The sequence below is a fragment of the Ammodytes marinus genome, assembly GCF_949987685.1.
Source record: "Ammodytes marinus genome assembly, chromosome: 22".
In the NCBI taxonomy this organism is placed as follows: Eukaryota; Metazoa; Chordata; class Actinopteri; order Uranoscopiformes; family Ammodytidae; genus Ammodytes; species Ammodytes marinus.
The window spans coordinates 18,569,019-18,590,571 of record NC_137226.1 but is presented as its reverse complement, the minus strand read 5'-3'; the positions used below and the strand labels follow the sequence as shown (position 1 = coordinate 18,590,571).

General features: G+C 43.2%; 2 protein-coding genes across 3 annotated transcripts in view; one reads left to right on the top strand and one right to left on the bottom strand.

The window, feature by feature from the left end:
• The window catches only part of LOC307268796 (receptor-type tyrosine-protein phosphatase zeta-like), a gene marked incomplete at its 5' end in the record, with an annotated part of 46,596 nt that extends 35,130 nt beyond the window's left edge, over nucleotides 1-11,466 (top strand). Inside the window, 20 exons of the mRNA XM_080051542.1 lie at nucleotides 211-438; nucleotides 1,671-3,209; nucleotides 3,761-3,905; nucleotides 4,073-4,164; nucleotides 5,485-5,570; nucleotides 6,670-6,690; nucleotides 7,395-7,491; nucleotides 7,577-7,659; nucleotides 7,741-7,875; nucleotides 8,250-8,381; nucleotides 8,484-8,641; nucleotides 8,743-8,878; nucleotides 9,411-9,557; nucleotides 9,696-9,789; nucleotides 9,923-9,996; nucleotides 10,110-10,238; nucleotides 10,393-10,545; nucleotides 10,686-10,828; nucleotides 11,016-11,151; nucleotides 11,284-11,466. Of these exons, the coding sequence (XP_079907668.1) occupies nucleotides 211-438; nucleotides 1,671-3,209; nucleotides 3,761-3,905; nucleotides 4,073-4,164; nucleotides 5,485-5,570; nucleotides 6,670-6,690; nucleotides 7,395-7,491; nucleotides 7,577-7,659; nucleotides 7,741-7,875; nucleotides 8,250-8,381; nucleotides 8,484-8,641; nucleotides 8,743-8,878; nucleotides 9,411-9,557; nucleotides 9,696-9,789; nucleotides 9,923-9,996; nucleotides 10,110-10,238; nucleotides 10,393-10,545; nucleotides 10,686-10,828; nucleotides 11,016-11,151; nucleotides 11,284-11,427 (3,872 nt within the window). The 3' untranslated portion in view covers nucleotides 11,428-11,466. The remainder of the gene's footprint in view (nucleotides 1-210; nucleotides 439-1,670; nucleotides 3,210-3,760; nucleotides 3,906-4,072; nucleotides 4,165-5,484; nucleotides 5,571-6,669; nucleotides 6,691-7,394; nucleotides 7,492-7,576; nucleotides 7,660-7,740; nucleotides 7,876-8,249; nucleotides 8,382-8,483; nucleotides 8,642-8,742; nucleotides 8,879-9,410; nucleotides 9,558-9,695; nucleotides 9,790-9,922; nucleotides 9,997-10,109; nucleotides 10,239-10,392; nucleotides 10,546-10,685; nucleotides 10,829-11,015; nucleotides 11,152-11,283) is intronic.
• A 2,685-nt stretch (nucleotides 11,467-14,151) lies between these two features.
• On the bottom strand, nucleotides 14,152-21,523 carry LOC307268262 (HMG box-containing protein 1-like). 2 transcript variants are annotated; one of them, XM_080050823.1, is made up of 13 exons: nucleotides 21,509-21,523; nucleotides 20,343-20,453; nucleotides 19,981-20,085; nucleotides 19,649-19,847; nucleotides 18,931-19,060; nucleotides 18,410-18,521; nucleotides 18,220-18,323; nucleotides 17,629-17,785; nucleotides 17,395-17,539; nucleotides 17,127-17,245; nucleotides 16,539-16,722; nucleotides 16,180-16,321; nucleotides 14,152-16,094 (listed from the first exon to the last, which is right to left on the bottom strand). In XM_080050823.1, exons 2-13 carry the CDS (start codon nucleotides 20,437-20,439, stop codon nucleotides 16,077-16,079), a joined length of 1,512 nt encoding a protein of 503 aa, XP_079906949.1. In that variant the 5' UTR covers nucleotides 20,440-20,453; nucleotides 21,509-21,523; the 3' UTR covers nucleotides 14,152-16,076. The 2 variants fall into 2 exon arrangements, with proteins under 2 accessions (XP_079906949.1, XP_079906948.1); XM_080050822.1 differs by lacking the exon at nucleotides 21,509-21,523 and adding an exon at nucleotides 21,277-21,417.
• Between the last annotated feature and the right edge of the window lie 30 nt (nucleotides 21,524-21,553).

The following is a 21,553-nucleotide window of genomic DNA, read 5'->3' as shown; positions in this document are numbered from 1 at the left end:
TGCAGGCTAGGCACAAGCACACGACAATCCTAAATTACATTACATCATGGCATTTTAGGTTTCACATCATGTTGTGAATACACATTGTGCATCATCATGTGACATCACATTAAGTGACATCACTAACATGTCGTGCTGTAGCTCAACACGTGTCACATTGTATCACGTTGTATGACATCATATCCTCATTATAGACATTCTGTCCTGCAGGCATTACAGTGGTCGATGTCTCCTCAACGTCCTCTGGAGACAGTGAAGCCCTGGTGAACAAACCTGTACCAGGAACCATCACCTCAGGGTCGTCCTCCCCGTCCTCCCTGTGGGAAAAGGCCAGAGAGGCGACTGGCAGCAACACGCTCTCTGAGTCTGTCTACCAGTCATTCACCACCTCCTCTCTGCTCAGGGTGCTGATGCATACAACCCAGCCCATGTTTACCGGTGAGATTAACCCACTTAGAGCATCTTCTCTAGGAAATCCATCAAATGACATAAACACTATAACTTTAACTTCCTATTAAAGCTATAGTGCGTAACTTATGTTGCCCCTCCCATGAGCAATTCTTAGTAAATTACGACAACATTGTTGACGCATCTACATGAGGTAAGCCTTCGGTGACCGCGCATGGATTTTATACGTTCTGCTTTGCATTCAGGGTTTTTATTAGCAGTAGAATCAACAACTTAAACATTTCCTGGGCGCTTCTTTAGCTCCTGAGCCAGTGTTGGGGGGTCGACACCAATGTGTATACGCTGCCATACTGAGAAATACAGAGAGAGTTTTGTTAAGCTGATAGGCCCAATCAACTTTGTGTCATCTCATTTGACAATGGCTTGAATGTAACCAACATTAATCTATAAGAAAAAGTTACGCACTATAGCTTTGCCTTTTACTCCCAATAAAAAATGGCAATGCATTTCTAGAAAGAAGGATTTTACACAACAGCAGCCTGGTATAAATGAATGTTTTTATGTGGTGGGTTGACAGCTGGACGTACAGTAATTGCGGTGGATGATTGCCTTTCTCCCTCTAAGAGCCGGCTGCTGTTAGGCTAATCACTGTTCTGCTCCGTGATCTCAGCAGCGTGATTTATAGAGGCATGGTGTAGACAATGCTGCTGCTGCTGCTGCTGCTGCTGCTGGTGGTAATGATGATGACGGGAGAAAACACTAAGCTGGCGTTGAGGATAATCGGAGTGACAATAAGTGGCTTTCTCACTCGCCAAACCGGTTGAGAAATGAAACGGGTTTGAATCTTGCTGCATGTTCTCTCTCAATGTGAGGTCCTACTTTTCCTTTGCTATGGGTGATCTACTTGAGTCCACTCGAGTCCACTCAAGCACTGTGATAAGCATCTACCTGTTGGACTCTGTAGTTCTGCATTTCTTTCTGTGGCTCAGTGGCGCACTCTGGTGGCTGTTTCTGTCTTCTCTCCTTCTTGCACTTGATGGTGCTTCACATGTTGGACTTCACATAACATGTCTTCACTTTTTCTCTTGCATAGGCACGATGACAAGAGAAAATGTTTTGTCTGAATTTCTCAAGTTCAGTCAAACTGTCATGTGCCCCATATCTGGGAAGTTCCTTGCCTTACCTTACCTTCCATCTTTCCTGGAATGTGCGACACTGTTTCAGTGCTAATATGTCCTAGAAAGCTTTTTTTTTTCTTGCAGCAAATTCACCCACGTCCAAGGATGAGGACTTAACTATTGAACAGTCCTCTGGCTTAACCCACTCCCCAAAGGCTTCTAGTGGACCGATAGTCAACCCAGTCTCTGTCCTAGAAGGAGGCTTGTCTTCTGAAGGAGATTTATTCAGTGTGACGCCTCAATCACTCAAGCATTTTAATGAATACAACTGGAGTTCCCACACTTCTCCTGCCCTCCCTGAAGACAAAAGGAGTGACATCATCTTTCATCACAATGGCAATTCCACGGAAGAGCACTCCATTGTTCGTCTTCAAAAGGATTTAGAACAACCGCAGGTCTCTAACAATTTGGGTTCTCTGGATGGCTTAGTCGCTGAACACTCCCTTTCTCATCTGCCTGATTTTAACTTCAGTACCATAAACTTATCAAACACAATCCAAGAAAATATCCCAAATATGCCTCACAATCTAACTGACAGTACGACTCAAGAAGATCTGTCCCTTTCCTATAATCCAGAGGGATCCAGCGCAGACCGGACAGCGGAGGGAAGTGGATCAGGCTCTGGCCTTTATAGCAACAGGTTCAATGAGGAATTTGAGAGAGTCACTGTAGTCAACATAGACCCTTCTACCATTCCAAATACATCTATTGGCTTCAAAGTGGATAGCACTGAGAACAAGGGTAGATTAACAAAGAATAAGATGGATAGTGGATCAGACTATGACACAGATGGGACGGGAAGAAAAATAAGTCGCGAGATAGAGTTTGAAACGGCGTCAGAGAAAGATTTGGAGGAGAATCAAGGTGAGCTAAGTGGCGAGGAAGAGGAAGAAGAAGAAGAAGAAGAAGAAGCCATTGAAGGAGTAGTACACCATGTTGTGATTCAGAATGTCAGTCAAGTGGATAGTGAAAGTGCCAGACAGCTCCATAGCCCAGCTGGCCGAGACTTGCTGGAAGAGAACGAGAGAGAAACCAAAGTGAGAAAGACTATATACACTGAGACTGTCAGCGGGGATGAAATTGAGTCTAATTCTGCTGTTTTCAACCGGCCTCAAGACGTCAGTGGTTCTGGAGAGGGTGGTGATGAAGATGAAGGGATAGTCAATGATGAAAGAGAAAGCATCAACGCTTTAGTCGGGGAAGAAAACGCAGACAGAGCTGACATCAACAAAGTAGTTGTCTCAGGAAGAAGAGATGGTCTCTGGCTGGCTGTCAGTCACGGTCAACCCAAAGCAGATATCCCACTGTTTGACAGCAGTGAGGAAAATGACAACAGTGACGGATACGACGGAGAGGATCCAAGCAGAAGTGTTGACAGTCACTTTGTCGGGGGTGACTATGCTCTGGAAGACAGCCGAGAGGGAGAAGGTGATGGTGTAAGAAATGGAGGTGTGGAGAGTGAGGAACACATGGAAGGAGCTGGTAAAGAGGATAGGGACGAAGCTGTGATTGGAGAGAGTTTGCAGCAGTTGTCCAGTGTGGATGGGTTGTTGTTGTTTGACCCAGCAAGGAACCCTGTGTCGGGGCGTCTGGGAAGAAAGGCCACGGAGGAACAAGTGGAAGGTAAAGGTTACTCAATGTCCAGCTTTTACTCAGCTCTGCCTCTCTGTGGTGGACAGTTATCACTGTTGGAGCAGTGTGTAAAATGAATTGGCACTATTCAGTATGCACTTGGTAGAATTGGAATTTAATATTCATGATTATGTTTAAATTAGTGTATATTTGATTACATTTTTTTTTTTTTTGGTTGAGTCTCATGGCTCTCACAGACCTTGTTTTGCAGCCACAGCAGAAGGCAGCTGTTTTTAGCTCTAGTTATAATCCATATATATAACGATTATAAAAACGATATAAAACTTTAAAAATGTATGGCCTTGGAAACAGCAGTTGAGTTCACCTACCCACCATATTTGTAGGTTGTCGGAAAATTCCATTTATATTGTAGCACATTTTTTACAGAATAGATCTCTATATACCTGATTCCTCTGTCTCTTCTTTCTGACACTCTCGCACTCTTTCCTTCGTTCTCTCTCTCTTCCCATTTGCTTCACTCTCCTCTCTCTCTCTCTCTCTCTCTCTCTCTCTCTCTCCCTCTCTCCCTCTCTCTCTCTCAGAGGGCAGTAACAGCAGCCATGAGTCTCGGGTGGGGCTGGTGGGCGGCGTAGAGAGAGAGAAGAGGACAGTCGTTCCTCTGGCTGTCGTCTCCACTCTCACCATCCTCTGTCTGCTGGTACTGGTGGGAATTCTCATCTACTGGAGGTACACACACACACACACACGCACACACACACACACACACACACACACACACACACACACACACACACACACACACACACACACACACACACAATTGGCCCTCACACACCGGTCAATATCTGCCTGGATCAATGTGTACTTAGATCCTGATTTGTTTTTTGTCACAGAAACTGTTTCCAGGTGGCAAACTTCTACCCAGACGATACTGCATCACCCAAAGTGGTATCTGTGCCATCCACACCTCTGCTGCTGGCTACAGGTAACACACACACACAGGGCCGACGGACTGGGTAGACAAGGTATACAGTCGTGGGGGGGCCCAAGGCAGAGGGGGGCCCATACATTTTTTTGTGCCCCGATCTTTGAAGGCCCTGAACAATGCCATTCCAAAAAAAGAAATAATTGACTGGCTCGTGATAGGCCCCTGACCCTTGCAAGGAGATCAGGGGCCTGCGCATGACTAAGCCATGTATGCGGGAGAGTAAGCAGGAGCAAGCCAACATTGAATTGAACTGGTGGCGAAAATAAACGCAGCGATGTTTCTATGGGGATATTTAGCTGTACAGAAATAAGTGCTGGCAAAGCTAGGACAGTTTAAGACTCCACATCACTGTGGCAACACAACCTATCTATCAGCTCAGACAGCGCAAAGAAAAGTCTGATGAATACATGAGAGTGATGGCCCCTGCAAGTTTCAGTAAGTTTAAAGAAGTGCCACACTGTTACTGCATTTGAAATGCATTTCGACATTTTAAGGGGAAAACACATTGTATTTATTATTTCAACTATTGAGTTATTTGTAGAACAGCATGCTAGTGTAGGCCAACAAGATTGATTTTCTGAATTTTCAATGCTGCTTTATCTTTATGTTTTAAATTGGGAAAGACATGTTCCAAAACAACCTGTATTTAAAAAGAAATCAAGCAAGTAGGCTAATAATAACCATTAATTAATTATAGGCTATCGCATCACAGTAGGCCTATTGTCCACAATAATCACAGCCCCCCATCCATAAAGGAACTTTAAAAAGTTTAATTTGCACTTGATGTGCCTACACAAGTGTATGGTCTATTATTTGTATTTAGTGTGTCTGCATAGTATTGCACAAAAACAGTAGAAGTTTTCTTTAATTGTGTTTTGTACTGTCTGTAAAATTATACTTGCACATAGCAAACAAAATTGCACATCTGTATTCAAATAAACAGTTGTTTATTTCTATAGTGCGCATTGGCATCTTTGAGCAAAATACCCCCAAAATTTGCGCCGCGGCGCTTTGCGCCGCGCCTCCTGTGACCCTGGCCTGTGACCACCTTGACTAAGACATATTATGGGGGAAACACCGGTAAAAGTAATGATTTGGTCATTCATCAGATGAAATATTGTGGAGTTGTCTGGCTCAGAGAGACATGTGTATTGTAAGACCGCTTTTCAGGGGGCCCATCAGGACTTTTTGTATAGGGGCCCAGAATTTGGTGCTACGCCCCTGCACACACACACACACACACACACACACAGAATAATTACATTATCATTGCCGCAATGTCAAGCACACAGTCAAGTGTTGACTCTTTGGTTGCAGACGGTCACGAGTCGCTGACAGTGAAGCAGTTTGTGAAGCATGTCATGGAGCTGCACACCACCAACACTTTCTCCAAGGAGTTTGAGGTACGTGCACTGTTTGTAATGAGCGTATCTGAGTTGAAAGAAAAACAGGTACATGGATGTTTTCCCACAAGATAGCACTAAAGAGTTGCAGATAAGACCAGGGTTGGGAGTGTGTAGACTGTAACTCATTTGTCATAGCCCCCTTAATGCTTCCATATCTCTATTAACATCATGTTCTTTAGGAATACCATTTAGCACCGTGATAGTGTGTAACTTACTTGTTGTGAAACAGTATGCATAAAGGCTGTCCTCATCCCGGATTCCAAACTCAAACACATGAAACAGGGCTTCAATTAGCTCGATAAAACCTCCTCTGGCGAGCTTTAAGGCCAGTATAATCTACAACCTTCATCCTTCTATCAGAGAGGTCTCATGGGGCATATCTTAATGATGAAATGTGTGTTAGAACAGCTTGTGTGTAACCTTCAACAATAGGTACATCTGCATGACATAAGTCACCTCTGTTTCCTAGCATGAACCAGAACACACACACACACACACACACACACACACACACACACCACACACACACACACACACACACACACACACACACACACACACACACACACACACACACACACACACACACACACACACACACACACACACACACACACACACAGATAGGACTCATGGAAGCATCCTTCTCCTGTGTATTTGCCAGTGTATGTGTGTTTGCCCCCAGATTGTTTGTGTGTTTCTGCATTTTCTCTAGCTGCAGCAAAAAAACATTGAAGGAGAAGATTGGCAGATCACTCCTTTACATGTAGATACACACAGGCTTATGAACCATTCACACAATCAAAATGACGCCTTATTTCATTGTGTAGATAATAAGGACATGGCTGACTTGGTTGAATGCTATAAGCTGCACAGCTCAGTTGGGAATATCAGTGTATTATATCCCACGTAGCACCGTCTCTCTGTGTGTGTATCTGAACCCCATAATCCTGGACCTGCACTGACTCCCTATCTGTTTGTCTGTCTGTCTGTCTGTCTGTCTGTCTGTCATCTTGCCCCTCCTCCCCTCCCACTCCCCCTTCACCTCCTCCACCACCATCGTCGTGCTTTCCGCATCCTCACCACCCTCCATTAGATTGTCAAAGAATCCTATGAGGTAAGACCCCTCTCCAGTAGCACAGTTGTTTGCTTTCTTTCCTTTCTTTTACAACTCTGGAAAAAAAAAAATTATTTTATATATCAAGATCTCCTTTGTTTGCCACAGTAGTCAGTTTGTAGACCGCGTTGTTGCAAGTTATATTCATCTATATTGAATGTTAACTCGTTTATGAGAGTATACATGTATACATTACGAGATTTAATTATTGAAAAAATCATCTGAATTCTCTGCTTCTTCAGACTATCTTTTATATTGGAGGCAATTTACATTGGTAATCCATATATACGACTGTCCCATATTTTAAAAAGATAGGAAGCTTTAATACAGGTTACGTACAGTTGCGTCTTTACCCTGCATTTGGCCTCAGCTCATGTGTGTACTTAATAAACCAGATTGATGTGACCCGTATATTTGCTTTTCTTTCTATTCTTCCTATGTTTCTCCTATGTTAAAATCATTTCCTTAATTATAGATACAAGTTTGTTCATAATTGCTTGAATCTTTGCTGTTTGTCTTCGCTGTAGACATTCGGCCAACATATTGTAACATTATAGACTACTACTATGGCTACAGACCAATACAAACCAGGGAAAACACATGTTCACTCTAGTGTCTTCAGTGCCTGTTGGGCTGATGTTGTGTTTTTATCTTCCGCTCAGCGACTAACCTAAATCCTCTTTATGTCTTCCATTGTTTTTCAGGAGGTGCAGGCGTGCACGGTGGACATGGGCATCACTACAGACAGCTCCAATCACCCTGACAACAAGAGCAAGAACAGATACATCAACATACTGGCCTGTACGTCACTCTTCAGCTCAATCACTGTTCAACCTTTATGTGTGAATGTAAAAGCTGTGATTAATGAACCTGTATCCTCTCCCAGACGACCACAGCCGAGTGAAGCTCTCCAACAGTTTGGACAGAGATGGCAAATGTGGGGACTACATCAACGCTAACTTTGTAGATGTATGTATATTTGAATGGGTCTTAGCCACCGCCTTGAGTTAAGTACTGTGCATTACATTCAAACGATGGTTTCCTCTACAGGGTTATGAGAGAACGAGGGCGTACGTGGCGGCTCAAGGCCCTCTGCGAGCGGGCAGGGAGGACTTCTGGAGGATGATCTGGCAGCAGAATGTCGGAGTGATTGTCATGATCACCAACCTCAAGGAGAAAGGACGGGTAGGAGGGCACTCTGCTACTGTTTAAACCACCAGTCTGACACACACACACCAGCTCTTATACATACACAGGAGGCTATTTGAGTACTCATACGTCATTCCATCATCACATTTGGAGGGCATGCTTTCTCTGTGGGGTTTCACTATCAGCCATACATACCACATACTTATTGGACCCATTCTAAATGAAGTTAACCATTGCCAAGCCTTTCCCCTAAGCATTATTAGATCACTAGCATCTCAGTAGTATCAGTTAGTATCCACAGCTATACTATTCCATACCATTTCTTGTACATTCTGACATAGTGAAAAGACAAAGGACTGTCTTTGTTATTCTTTCACACATCTCTATCTCTTCTCTTCATCTCTGGACAGACTAAATGTGACCAGTACTGGCCTGAGGAGAACCAGGAGGAGTACGGTTCATACCAGGTCACCCTGAAGAGCACCAAGACCCTGGCCTACTACACACTGAGGACCTTCACTGTCAGAGAGACCACAAACAAGGTGCCTACAAACAATGTTGACTGCTGCCATCAAATAGATTGTTGGGCTTCAGTTCCCGCAGGCCTCGTTACACACTTAACAAAACCTTTTCTGGTCCTCCAGGCGTCTCAGAGGAGAGGTGAACACACTGTCCTTCATTACCACTACACCCAGTGGCCAGACATGGGCGTCCCAGAATACACTCTGCCCGTCCTCTCCTTCATCAGAGCATCATCACAGGCACGCTCTCAGGACAATGGACCTGTACTGGTACACTGCAGGTACTTCTGTGGGCTTGTAGTGTGTTACGTCGAGAGAGTGAATTTTTCAGATGTGTCAAAGGCTGACTATATATGTATTTGACATGTGTTGTGTGTCACAGTGCCGGTGTAGGAAGAACAGGGACCTACATAGTGATAGACAGCATGCTGCAGCAGATCCAGGATCAGGGCACGGTCAACGTTCTTGGTTTCCTGAAACATGTCCGGACACAGAGGAACTTCCTGGTTCAGACAGAGGTAGGCCAACCACACACTACAGGTCTGAATCTTCACTTCCACACAGTTCCACTCCATTAAGATTCACCAGAAGATGATTCCATTGCAAAGCGATTCTCGATGCATCTGCAATGTGTTGATATTACTGCGCAGTATACTACTTTTTCAGGGAAGACGCTTTAAGTATAAAAAGTAACACAGTTGGACTTAATGGCATATACAAATGACATGGGGAAATGTGCATTGTTTGTTATGTTCCTGACATAGACACGACACCACCTCAAGAGCACCTCATGTCAATGGTTTCCAGGGGTTAAAATTCATAAAAACACTGAACGTCGGCGACATTCACAAGTTATAGTAGAAGAAATGTAATGACTAACACCTAGTCATGTCAAAAATGCATACACACACACACACACACACACACACACACACACACACACACACACACACACACACACACACACACACACACACACACACACACACACACACACACACGCACACTAACATTGATGTTATCTCTGTCTGTGGCTCCTCTCTCCTATAGGAGCAGTATGTGTTCATCCATGATGCTCTGGTGGAGGCCATCATGAGCCGGGACACCTCTGTGACCTCGGACCACCTCCACACATATGTGTCTGACCTCCTGACCCCTGGAGCCACGGGCAGGACGCGCATGGACAAACAGTTTAAGGTACAGCAGGTTGCCTTTTCCCCCACGGTTTCTAAACCTCTGATATGGCCTTCACTTTTTAGCATACTTTTATTTAGCAGTGTAATTGTACACATTGAATGTTGCAAATGTAAGTGATTCTCCTTGTTTTTGTTTCAGTTGATCAGTCAGCGTCAGGCAAAGCACGCAGACTACAGCACGGCCCTGAAAGACGGCAATGCTGAGAGGAACAGAGCCCGAGCTCTGATGCCTGGTAAGATGACCCTATACAGTACTATTGTTAGTTTGGTTTAAAAAATAGATAAGAGGCTTATGTGTTATGCAAGCCCTCTATTGTCAGGTGTTTTATTATGACTCATGTTGTATCTTGTCGTGTATTTGTACAGTGGAAAGATCAAGAGTGAGTGTGACCGCTTCAGAGACAAACTCCACTGGCTACATCAACGCCTCCTACGTCATGGTGAGACAACTGGAAGTGGTGTGTTTGTTGCCATTTTAACTAAAGGCACTTCTGCTGTTTTTAACCAATCAGCAAAACTTTTAACTCATGGTTCAATGCTCCTGCTTACACAGGGACATCACCACAGTAAGCAGTTCATAGTGAGCCAGACTCCACTGAGCAGCACGGTGGAAGACTTCTGGAGGATGATCTGGGAACACAACACAGACACTGTTGTCCGTCTGCCAGCCACACACTCTCAGGTATAACACACACACACACACACACATGCACACACACACACACACACACACACTCTGTGCAGTACTTTTGACTGTTCGTAAACACAAACACACACACACACACGCACACACACACACACACTAACTTTTACATTTCTTTTCCTGTTAATGTCAGAGTGCAGAGTGGGACTCTTGTGTTTACTGGCCCAGCACAGACCAGCCAATGAGCTTCGAGGGTTTCACTGTGTCGTACTCAGGAGAGGAGCATGTCTGTCTGTCTAATGATGAGAGACTGTTGGTGCAGGAATTTACAGTGGAGTCTCCACAGGTAACACACACGCACACCCACACACAATAAATACTGTATTTTACACATATATACACACATTTAAAATGACAGCCATTAGAGACACGGTGCTGTACTGTCTCACACATCCCGCTCCCTCCTGTGTGTGTTCCTCTGTCTAGCACTCCTATGTGTTGGAGGTGCGTCAGTACAGTGCCCCCTGCTGGCCAAACCCAGACAGTCCCATCAGCAACAGCTTTGATCTGGTCAACACAGTCAGAGAGAACAGCCGACATTCAGACAGGCCTGCAGTCATACATGATCCGTGAGTACAAGACTACAACATAGACAGGATCGTTGTTTATTTCTCTCTCAAAGAAGGTGAAGATATATTTACTGTGTGTGTGTGTGTGTGTGTGTGTGTGTGTGTGTGTGTGTGTGTGTGTGTGTGTGTGTGTGTGTGTGTGTGTGTGTGTGTGTGTGTGTGTGTGTGTGTGTGTGTGTGTTTGCAGATTGGGAGGTGCTACATCGGGCCTGTTCTGTGCCCTCTCCACCCTGTGCAGTCAGCTGGAGGAGGAGGGGGCAGTGGACGTCTACCAGGTGGCACGGATGACCAACCTCATGAGGCCTGGGGTTTTCAATGATGTAGTAAGTGATGCCTGGCACACACACACACACACACACACACACACACACACACACATAAAACACTCTAAAGTGGTTACGGAGAGAAACATGAGCATTTATTCTCATGATAAACCTTGATTTGCCCCCCGACAGGAGCAGTACCAGTATCTGTACCGAGCCGTGCTGAGTCTAGTGAGCAGCCAGGAAGACCAGAGAGCCCTGCAGAGTCCAGAGACCAACGGATCGGTACCAATGGGACACAATAACATCGCAGAGAGCCTGGAGTCACTCATGTAGACACACACACACACACACACACACATGCACAAGTAACAAACAAACATGCCACATGCTTTGGGGACTGACATGTGATGAGAGGGTGAACCCCATCACTGCTGTATCTGTATTTCATAGCTGCGTCCGTTGAGCACGCTAAATGTCTTAATTCAACAATCAGATATCACTGTTAAAAATCACAATATACAAATTAGAATCCAGAAGTCATCCAAAACAGTGTAGGCATTGTGTCTCCGGTTCCCTTTTTCCATCATTTCTTATGAAAACTAAATCTTGGTTTAAGTTGAGTGGCTCCAGCTGCTTGAGCTGTGTGATGTAGTGACTGCACTCAGACGCTTCTTCTTGCCCCGTGCCCACTGAAGCCGTCTGGCAGGTTTAGAGCGGTCATTAAAAGTGATGACCTGCACTTATCATACTTGCAGCTTTAGCATGCACAGCAGACTAAGCTACAAGTTAACTGAGCCACAGAGCCTGCTATCACACACAGAGCTCGTTTCTCATGTTAAGTTACTGCCATGATCTGACTTGTCCTTTGAAAGAAAAACGTTATGACTTTCATATAAAGCACCCTTTATTAAGGACCGATGGCTATATTAATGGTTATACACAGGGGTGCCACGGTTCTCTAATTTCTCGTTTTGTTTTTCGATTTTAAGGTCACGATTTGATTTTTTTTTTTTCTCTTTAAGTCTGGATCATTGGTTTTATGCCATGATAACTCATTTAATGTTCTTTCATTCAGACCTACCTACTTATCTTTATTTTAATATTCCTCTTACATTTCTTTCTTTTATTTGATACTTTGGGGGGATTTTTTTAATATCTCCTGTATTCCATTTTTCTAATCAAACAAAAATAAATATTAATAAAAAAATCACAACAAGCGCATACAAGCTAAATGAAATCAAGATTTGAAAAAGAATATGACTTCACTGTTATAGAGTTATATTGTATTATTGCACATTAACCAGCAGCTTATGGGGCTCACACTACCACGTCTCCTTAGAGTGAAGTAAGCAAAACCTCTTAAGGCGTCACTAGTGACAGTGATAGTACTGCTGTGGATCTTTTCTCTCTTCATGTCTTGTTGCCACTGGCTCCATGGTCTCTGGTGCCCCGTGCCTTTCATCTTCTTGTAATTAAACCTCTTTTGATACATCAGCCGTGCGACTAATATGCCAAAATAATGACCAGTGATTTTTGTTTGATTTTTTTCTATTTTCTTAAAGTGTTGTTGCGCTCTCGTGTGTAAAGGTCAGAGAAGAGGGGAGAATGTTTTATAAAGGATGCAGGTAGGGATTTAAAGTGATATCCCATACAAACACAACAGCCCATGTGACTGACAATGACCGGGGGCGGTAAAAGGTTTCACTTTGAATATATGTCACTTGACAATATATTGCTATGGTAACCAGTTTTTATAATGGACAGAACGTAGGCGACTTTGATTTTCTTGATATGTGCTATATAAATAGCCTGGTGAGACCAGCCTGATCTCAAGCAAGCCTTTCATTCTATTCTCCTCAGCAGACCAGTCTGGCCTTTCTCCAATCTCTGTGGGGAGGAGCCTGGCACCGTCTGTTAGTGGAAGGCAGCCCCTGATTGGTTGTTGTAGTCCTTGACATCAACATGGATCGACGAATAAGCTTGTGAGATATGGATGGTCTCACAAGGCTCGACTGACGACTACATGAACCAATCAGAAGCTGCCTTCCACTATAAGGGACAACGTTAGGTCAGAAGACTGGCTCTGATTGGCCCGGTCATTTTTCCGGCCCAGCTCCTCCTCAATGATATTGGATAAAGTCCAGACTGATCCGCTGGAGAGAAACTAATGTGAATCTTGCATGAGATCAGGCTGGTCTCACCAGGCTACTATACTATATACATACAATGTATTATTAGTTGAAAATATCAAAGCTTTTCTAACCATTCCTGCAAGTGAGTAATCAAACAATATGATCAGCTATAAGACAGTAATTCAGCTGTTGTCATATATCCTTATACAGGGTAAGCATTTAGTGTTTAGACCAATCAGTGGAGAGGAATGAACCAACAGCTAAACACCCTGCTAATAAAGCAGATGTTCCTTTCTGAAGCTGAGAGCCATGACTGTGTATCCCCGCAGCTCCTCTGTGCCACTTACTATGACTGTTCTCATTTGGAGGGAGTCCAAATGTTTCCATTGCGTGAGACACCATCAATCAACCTCTGAATCACTTTCAAAGCACGCTGCAGCTTCTCTCTGCAGCCGAGCCAGACAGTGATTCAAACTGTACTATGTGTACTAAGTGTTTGTGTAAATATCCCTGAATACATCAAAAGGCCAAATTACTGTATGTTTATACTGTACCTCTATATATTTTCTATTTTACTATAAAAAAAGTGATTTTCTAGTCATTTACACATATATAACTGTGATGAATCTATTTGATAATTTTAGCCTGGAAATATTGATCATGTTAATAGTGTTAATGGAATGTTACCACTTTGTATCTCTATGATTACAGTAGCAGCTTAATGTCTCTACCTTTTATCTCCAGCCGTTCACTGGTGCAGTATGTATATAGCAAACCGTGTTTATGATTTCAAAATAAAATGTTCTTGTTCAGATCCGAAAGGAATCTCCTAATGTTTTTATGTTAAACTTTCAGATGAGGAAAGACACAGGACCAATAGGATTCCAGGTTTATCATGCTTTTATTTTGACTACAACACATTGTATTGCATTGTCTCCTCTCATCCACCTGTACATGACATGATAGTAAAGACAAAGGTTAAATAATCAACCATTGAAGGTTAACACAGATTAAGTCAAAACCAAAAATATATATTTCTATATAATCATATTAATATCGGCCATTATACATATCATAATGTAGCAGTCACATAAGATAAAGTGTATATAGTGCAATAAGAATACACCTCACTATGCAGTGAGGGTATGAGTGCCCACAACAAGATGGAGAAATTCAATCCTTTTTCTTACTATATCTCTGTAAAAATGTCACTTAATCAAGCACTGAACCCCATCCTGCCTTCACACTCTGCATGTATACAACACTACATGAACCATCCAATCACATGACATGTCTACAGCCTTCCAAATCCCTGTCCTTTCCCCAAAGTTCATTATGTTTGCAGTGTGTATAATACATGCACTCAGTACTTGAGATAATATCACATTGCAGAGGCTTTGTCTTTGTCAAGATTACGTTTTGAATTCCATATCTCGGGCCCTGCGCGCCCTGGGTCCTTGGTTTTCAGGCATAATATTTAATAAATTTGAAGAACTGGTAGCTAACAGCAGTTCTGCTTAGCCAGACCTCTGGTTCAAGTACAAAAAGGATCTAGAAAATATATTTTTTAAACACAACAGGAAGCTACTTAATAGCCATGAGGCTGTATGGAAGCCATGTTTCTCTGGAAACACATTGAGTGAAGCTAAACACAGCTAGAAAATCCTATAATGGCACATGTAGATATTAGAATCAAAAATATATTATAGAAATTCCTGCATTGAGAGTATCATTTCTGTTTTTGTTTTACGTGTCCTGCTCAAAGACACTTCAGCGGTGTAAATTATGTCTGACAAACCCTCCTGTCATCCCGCTGCCTGTGCTATAATGGCAATTTTCAGTATCATACCAAAATGATTTTTTATCCTTTGTGACAATGCGTTAAATTAATTGCTGTATTTTCTCAACAAAACATTGGCCAGGAGAAAAACATGCTATTTCTAGTACCCGCACTACTTGCTGTTATGGCAAATTCACCCTAATAAAATCACGTTTATAAAATAGGGAAGCACTATATCAGAAAATATGGTGGAATTCAAATCCAAAGGGCCAGATCTCTCTTAACGTCGAGCTGAATAAAGCCCCAGGACCTCTACCTCTACTTGAGTATTTATGGTGCACACTTGTTTAATAACTAAATATTACATGATAAATAACTTGAAATTAAAGATCAAATATATAGACAAGTACAATACACTGAGTGCAAACGCAAATAACAGGGAAGAAAATACTTTGAATATATATATATCTTTATACTGTATATAATATATATATTTGGGAAAATAGCTACATTATCTACTTATCTACCTAAAATGCTACAGCACCGAAACTTCCACCTGTTTCAAGCATATGGTGAGAAACTGAAAAGGTTCAGAATCTCTTTTTTTTAAATGTAATTAAACATTTTTTTTGTCACATTTCTGTAAATTCACTCATGGAGATAGGCTCCAGTTAAAGATAAAAGCCAGTCGAGCTGCATCGTCATTTTGGTTTGGTAAAAATGTCCTCTCTGGATAAGACGCTACAGATTTGACGTTCTCTATCTTGCTGTAATTACTAAAAAACTGATAATGATTTTAGCTTTAAAATGTTACATTAGCACCTTTTCAAAGGCAAGAGAGAGGGAGGGGACATTTTTGAAGAGCAGTTTTTTTAAAGGAGAGGATGCTGCTTCTCTTAACTGAATCAAGTCCTCACTTTGGGAGATCAAGGCAATTCGGTTGTTAAAAAAATATGTAATATTGAAGCATATATTATTCGGTTAAGCATAGTAGCTCCATTTCCTTGTCTCTGCTGAATGTGTGTAAGTTTGTGTGTGTACTCCCACAGGCTCTCTTCTTGTCTGCAGCCTTAATTTCCCTGACAACCCTGTTGGACACAGAGGAAGAATTAGACAGTAGTACAACAGATTGGATAAAGGTGTGCGTGCGTGCGTGCGTGCGTGCGTGCTTACAGAGTTGGTTCGTTTGCGTTTCCAGCAGTCCGGGTTGATTCTTTTCTGTTCATCTGCGAGCACTTTGGCCTGCACGGTGAACACCCGCCGCTCCTCACTGCGCATCTTCTTCCACCGCTCACCAAGGAGGACACTGATCGCTCTGAACACACACACACACACACACACACACACACACACACACACACACACACACACACACACACACACACACACACACACACACACACACACACACACACACACACACACACACACACACACACACACACACACACACACACACACGCACGCATTACGATCCAGTGAACACTAAACGCATACCATGGCTCCACAACAGACACAGAGCGCACACATACCTGTTGTCTTTGCCTGGGAACATCTGTGTGTACTCCACCCTGAACTTCTTGGCAAACAGCATGAAGGCGTTCATTGGCCGCTTGCACTTAACAGGCGCAGCGTTGTTGCTCACTGCCGCGCTGGCTTGCTGCTTTTTGGTTGGCTGTCGACGAGGAGAGTGGGAGGGACCAGGACTTTGGGCATCTGTTGGATTGAAAAAATGTATTTTGTGAAATTCATCCTTTGGTGTTATTGTACATTCATCGATGTCTGTTCTTAAAGGTGCAGTGTGTAGTATCAGTGTATTTTGGCATCATCTAGTGGTGGAAGTTTTACATTGCAAGAAGCTATAACAGTTGCTTTAGAAGACATCATCCACCGCTGCCTCAAGTCTTTTCACAATATCAAGTGATGAGGTGAAGATGTATTTAGTTATTTGTTCTATTGTACTTCCAACAGGTGCATTTCCCCAGGTCACCCACTATATATAAAACTGTCATTTGAAGCAAGTCTGTCCTGAAAAATGCCAATACCTTCACAGCTTTATTGTTTCTGCTCATTCACACAGTAGACTTGTCTAAACATTTAGAGGGCTGGATGTACAGCACCTTGTGATGTGTCTCTGTCTGGAGAAACAGCGCCCCCGCTGGACTGGGAGGCCCGGCGCCGCCTGGCCATACTGCTCAACACGTACACCGCAGACGAGTCCAGAGGAGTGAAGTCATAACTGAGGAGGACACACATTAAAACAGGGCTTTGACAGACATTACTTAAACATTACTGATTGGCCTATTGCTGCTTTACATAATACAATTATTATAACATTATTTACAAGTATTATATGTCTACTTTTCTGACAGTAGCTTTCTACTTTACCTCCTGAAAGTGTCAAAGACCAGCGAATGGTCCGTGTGTTTGGCATCTCTGTGTCCCGGAGGAAGGCAAACACCTCCCACCTCCATTTCATAGCACGGTATCCCATGATGCACCACGGTCAAGCTCGGGTAAAATGATGACCAGCCTAACAGAAAAGGAAGCTGAGTGTTGATCACTGTATAATGTTGTTTGTTTTCTAGCTGTGGTGTTTTGTCTCATCATCATCACACGTACCTCTGCTTTTGACATAGAAGGGGTGATCCAGTTGGCACCTGGCCGTCACAGGGGCGTGTCCGAATGCCCCGGGGTCAAAGGTGAGCTGTAGCACGGCCTGGCCAGACAGCACCATCTCTGAATGCTCCACCAGCTGCAGACCCTCTGAGCCATAACTCTGCAGAACAGCAATACAAGCAGCGTTTTCATTCACTGATTTGGGTGGATATTTATTTTGAGCATGGTAAAGGATTGGAACTTTTAAATGTTCATGGTAAAGTCTTATTTTTCCTCTGATGATCATAATCATGGCCTGTTGCAGCAAACGAGACCCTCTGCTAATAGAGCACCATGTTCATAGAGTCATTATTAACTATAATTATGATATTGTAATGTTTCTGTGCTTAGGTCTGCTTAAGCTCTTTGTAACAGTGATAAGAAAGCTGTTACACAGATGAATAAATGCAAATTACGAATGCCTTTGCTCAGATACAATTCCCAGCCAACTTAGATGAAACAATTTACGGCAGGCAGAGCGAGACCTCCTGTGTTAAGTGAACTTGAGAGGCCTCACATTCCTAAGTGCAGCCACACACTCCTTGTAGCATCTACCTTCAGTGATGTGGACTCATCACCGGAGTCTTCCTCAGCAGAGTCCAGCTCCCCCACGTCCTGCCACTCCACATTAGAGCCGCTGTGGAAACGCACATGAGTTCCTGACAACAGAGAATAAATGCTTTGAGATTTTAAACATTCAACCATAAAGACACATGGATGAGATTAACACGTGTGTATCTTCTACCTTTGAGGAAACAGTGCCAGGCAGCGGGCGGCCCGGAGAAGCTCCAGCCCATGTCTTCATCATCAGACAGAGAGGACCTGGTGGACACTGCAGAGCCACATTCACTGCTCTTCTGAGGTGTCATGAAGCGGAAGCACAGTCAGTCACTGAGCCCACAGGCTGTATGTTTACATTACAAACACACACACACACACCACTGCAGCTCACTGTTGACTTGAACACACACAGCCTCTCTAAGGCACACGGGTGGAGCGGGGTCAGTTTAAGTTGCTGATAACGTTAAAAATATTCCACTTTAAAAATCAAAACTAGTTATTTTTTCTCTCTTGGACAGCGTGCTTACAGCAATGACTGAGTGGTGATAATGAGTATCTTTATTTCAAACAAACTAAATGAAAGAATACTACGAAGGAAACAAAAATGAATCAATCAAGATCATCACATTTCAACATAGCACACACTAGAACTGTTGGAAATGGTATAGGAAGAAGCAGGTAAACGTGTTATGTTGTGTTTTGTACCCTGCTGCGCCTGCGCTCCCTGCCACGGCCTCTAGGGGGCGACATGGTGCTGCTGCTGGGGAGAGAGGGAGGAGGCCGGGCGTAGGAATGTAGATTACAGCTGGTGCTGGAGAGGCGGACCAAGGGGGAGCTGCAAATGACACAGGCTCGTAAGTGGCACCCACTGCCCACATTACAGAGAATCCCCTGAGGTCTAACAGTCTTTTTATAGGCCTTAGGCAAACAGAAGAAGGGCTTCCCTGTGCTAATGAAGCTTAAAGTTAATCCCTAATACTCCTTCATGTTCAAGATGTTGCAGTATCACACCGTCACTGTGATGCAGCCCTGCATACAAGCTGTAGCTAGTTGAGAAAAGGTAAATCCAGGTCATTGTTTCACAGACTTACATGCGATTCATTTAAAATCAATAAGCTTTATTGACATTAACGTTATAAGAACAATATTGCCAACGCATCACCATGTATTACTTATAATACATACAAATTAAATAACAATATTTATCTAAATTAAAGTAATAATAATATATCAGTGGTAATAATAAAATGTATATTTGACAAAGTCATTAAAATAATATAAAACTAAAAAAGTATAAATGTATTATTTGTTCAAGGCCTAATGTGCTTGTGTGTTTATTTGTATATTTACTTTACATTCAGATATTTTTTGGATTAATAAATCTTACATGGTTTGGGCCAAAATGACAGCCATGCAAACCTACCTGCTGTGAGGAGCCTCCTGCAGCAGTGGGCTCTGAGGCCCTGTGGCGATGTGAGCCAGCTGTGTGAGCCAGTGTGTGTCTGGAGGCTGTGTGTGTGTGTGTCTCTCCTGGTGAGACACACACACATCCACCTGGTAGACTGGGGCTGCTGCTGGCTCCACCTCCTCCTCCTGGACCTCCTGCAGGTCTGGGAGGTCGTCTACGAGGGAGGAGACAATCGCTAGCTGAGATGTGGTGCTTTGGAATGAAGGCTTGTAATGTCGTTATTGTGTATTATGCTATTCAGATGGCCGCTGTATTAAACCTGGTGTGTATGCTGGTGGCTAATGTACCGTATTCCATGTAACTGTCACTGGTGGGGTTGCTGGGTGAGGAGGGGAAGCGTTCCTCACAGCAGAGCAGGTCAAGTGATTGGTCTCCATCAGCGTCCATCACCCCTACACACAAACAGGAGATTAAAGTGTAAAGCACATGACATGGTTCTTCATAGGTTAACATAGCCTTTCCAAAAACTCATGTTAGATTTACACAGTGATTCAGTGAGAAGAATAGCTGAGTAGACGTATAATGGCATGGTATTAACACTGTTTTTGTTTTTTTGTCAGCGCACTCAGAGTACGGACAGGTGGAGGATTGTGAGGAGATATTCACTGATTTTGACCTGAATTGTTTCAGTCTCTCTGTGGTTACCTACCTGTGTGTTCACCCTGAGGCTGGGAATCCTGTTTGTCTTGATGTGTGGGCTCACTGGACCTGGACTGCACAGCGGGGTTCCTCACCTCCCATACCATGATGTCCACAGTCACTGAAACATGCGCACATACACACACACACGCACACACACACACACACACACACACACGCACACACACACGCACACACACACACAGCTGAGTGACTGCATACTACTTTTTAATGTACATGGTCGGATAAAAGGAGGATGTAGGAAATATAGTGTTGGAAGAAAATGTAATATTTCTGGTAAAACAATAGCATCAGTATCAGTATCCCATCTCTCTCTCTCTCTCTCTCTCTCTCTCTCTCTCTCTCTCTCTCTCTCTCTCTCTCTCAAACACACACACACACACTCCTATTTTTAGCAGTAGGCCTAATGTATAGGCTATACATGGTTGGTGTGACATAATGTAACACAGGGTGACCTAGGGCAACACAGTCTCCGTTAAATATGTAAACATGATAAGAGCGTGTTTCGCTCTTATCTATTTCGCAATACACTCGTCATGTGACTCCCTCTTGTTTATAAACTTTGAGCTCCTGCACGCATGCGCATAAAAAGCCCATTCATTCAATACTGAGAAGGGCAGCGATAAAACGTTTAAATAAGTAGTTCAACACGAGTAAAAGCACGACATTAACCACCTACAACAAACGAACTATTGTTACACTGTCGCCTGATATTAACTGCTACCAGTGTCAGCGTTGCTAAGCTTGGGAAAACTTCAGACGAAGGCAGCAGTGTTATTGTTGTGGCGAAACAAAGAATTGAAGTTGGAATACTCAGTTACGTCGACGAAAACAAGAACAAATCCACCGCATGTGTATAAAAGCACAATATAAGGATATAAATGAGTTTCGAAATGTAACAATGTAGGCTCATAAATAAATACCTTGGAACGGACGCGTCACCCTCCTGCGCAAAGGCAACAAAACAACGTCAACAATGAAGCTTTACCGAGAGAGCGGTGAAAACTGCGTCTACGGCCATACATGAACGTTGTCAGTCCCACATTATTACTCGTCTGTCAAGTTCAGGCGAAAAACATCCAAGTTGTATAAAAAAATATCAAATTCCACGCTTTAAAAGCCATAAATGGTTTCAATGAACTTTCCTCAACTCACCAAAACAGTCGCCTTGTACGGGGATGGGAGGCTGTTGTAAACACA

Bases quoted from the DNA above. Each gene is read 5' to 3' on its own strand.
- LOC307268262 (XM_080050823.1), bottom strand. From the start codon at position 20,439: ATGGTATGGGAGGTGAGGAACCCCGCTGTGCAGTCCAGGTCCAGTGAG. The intron at 18,522-18,930 runs GTACAAAACACA...ATGACACCTCAG, and splicing joins GGGAGCGCAGGCGCAGCAGG to AAGAGCAGTGAATGTGGCTC. The intron at 16,322-16,538 runs GTATGTGTGCGC...GTGTGTGTTCAG, and splicing joins TTCCCAGGCAAAGACAACAG to AGCGATCAGTGTCCTCCTTG.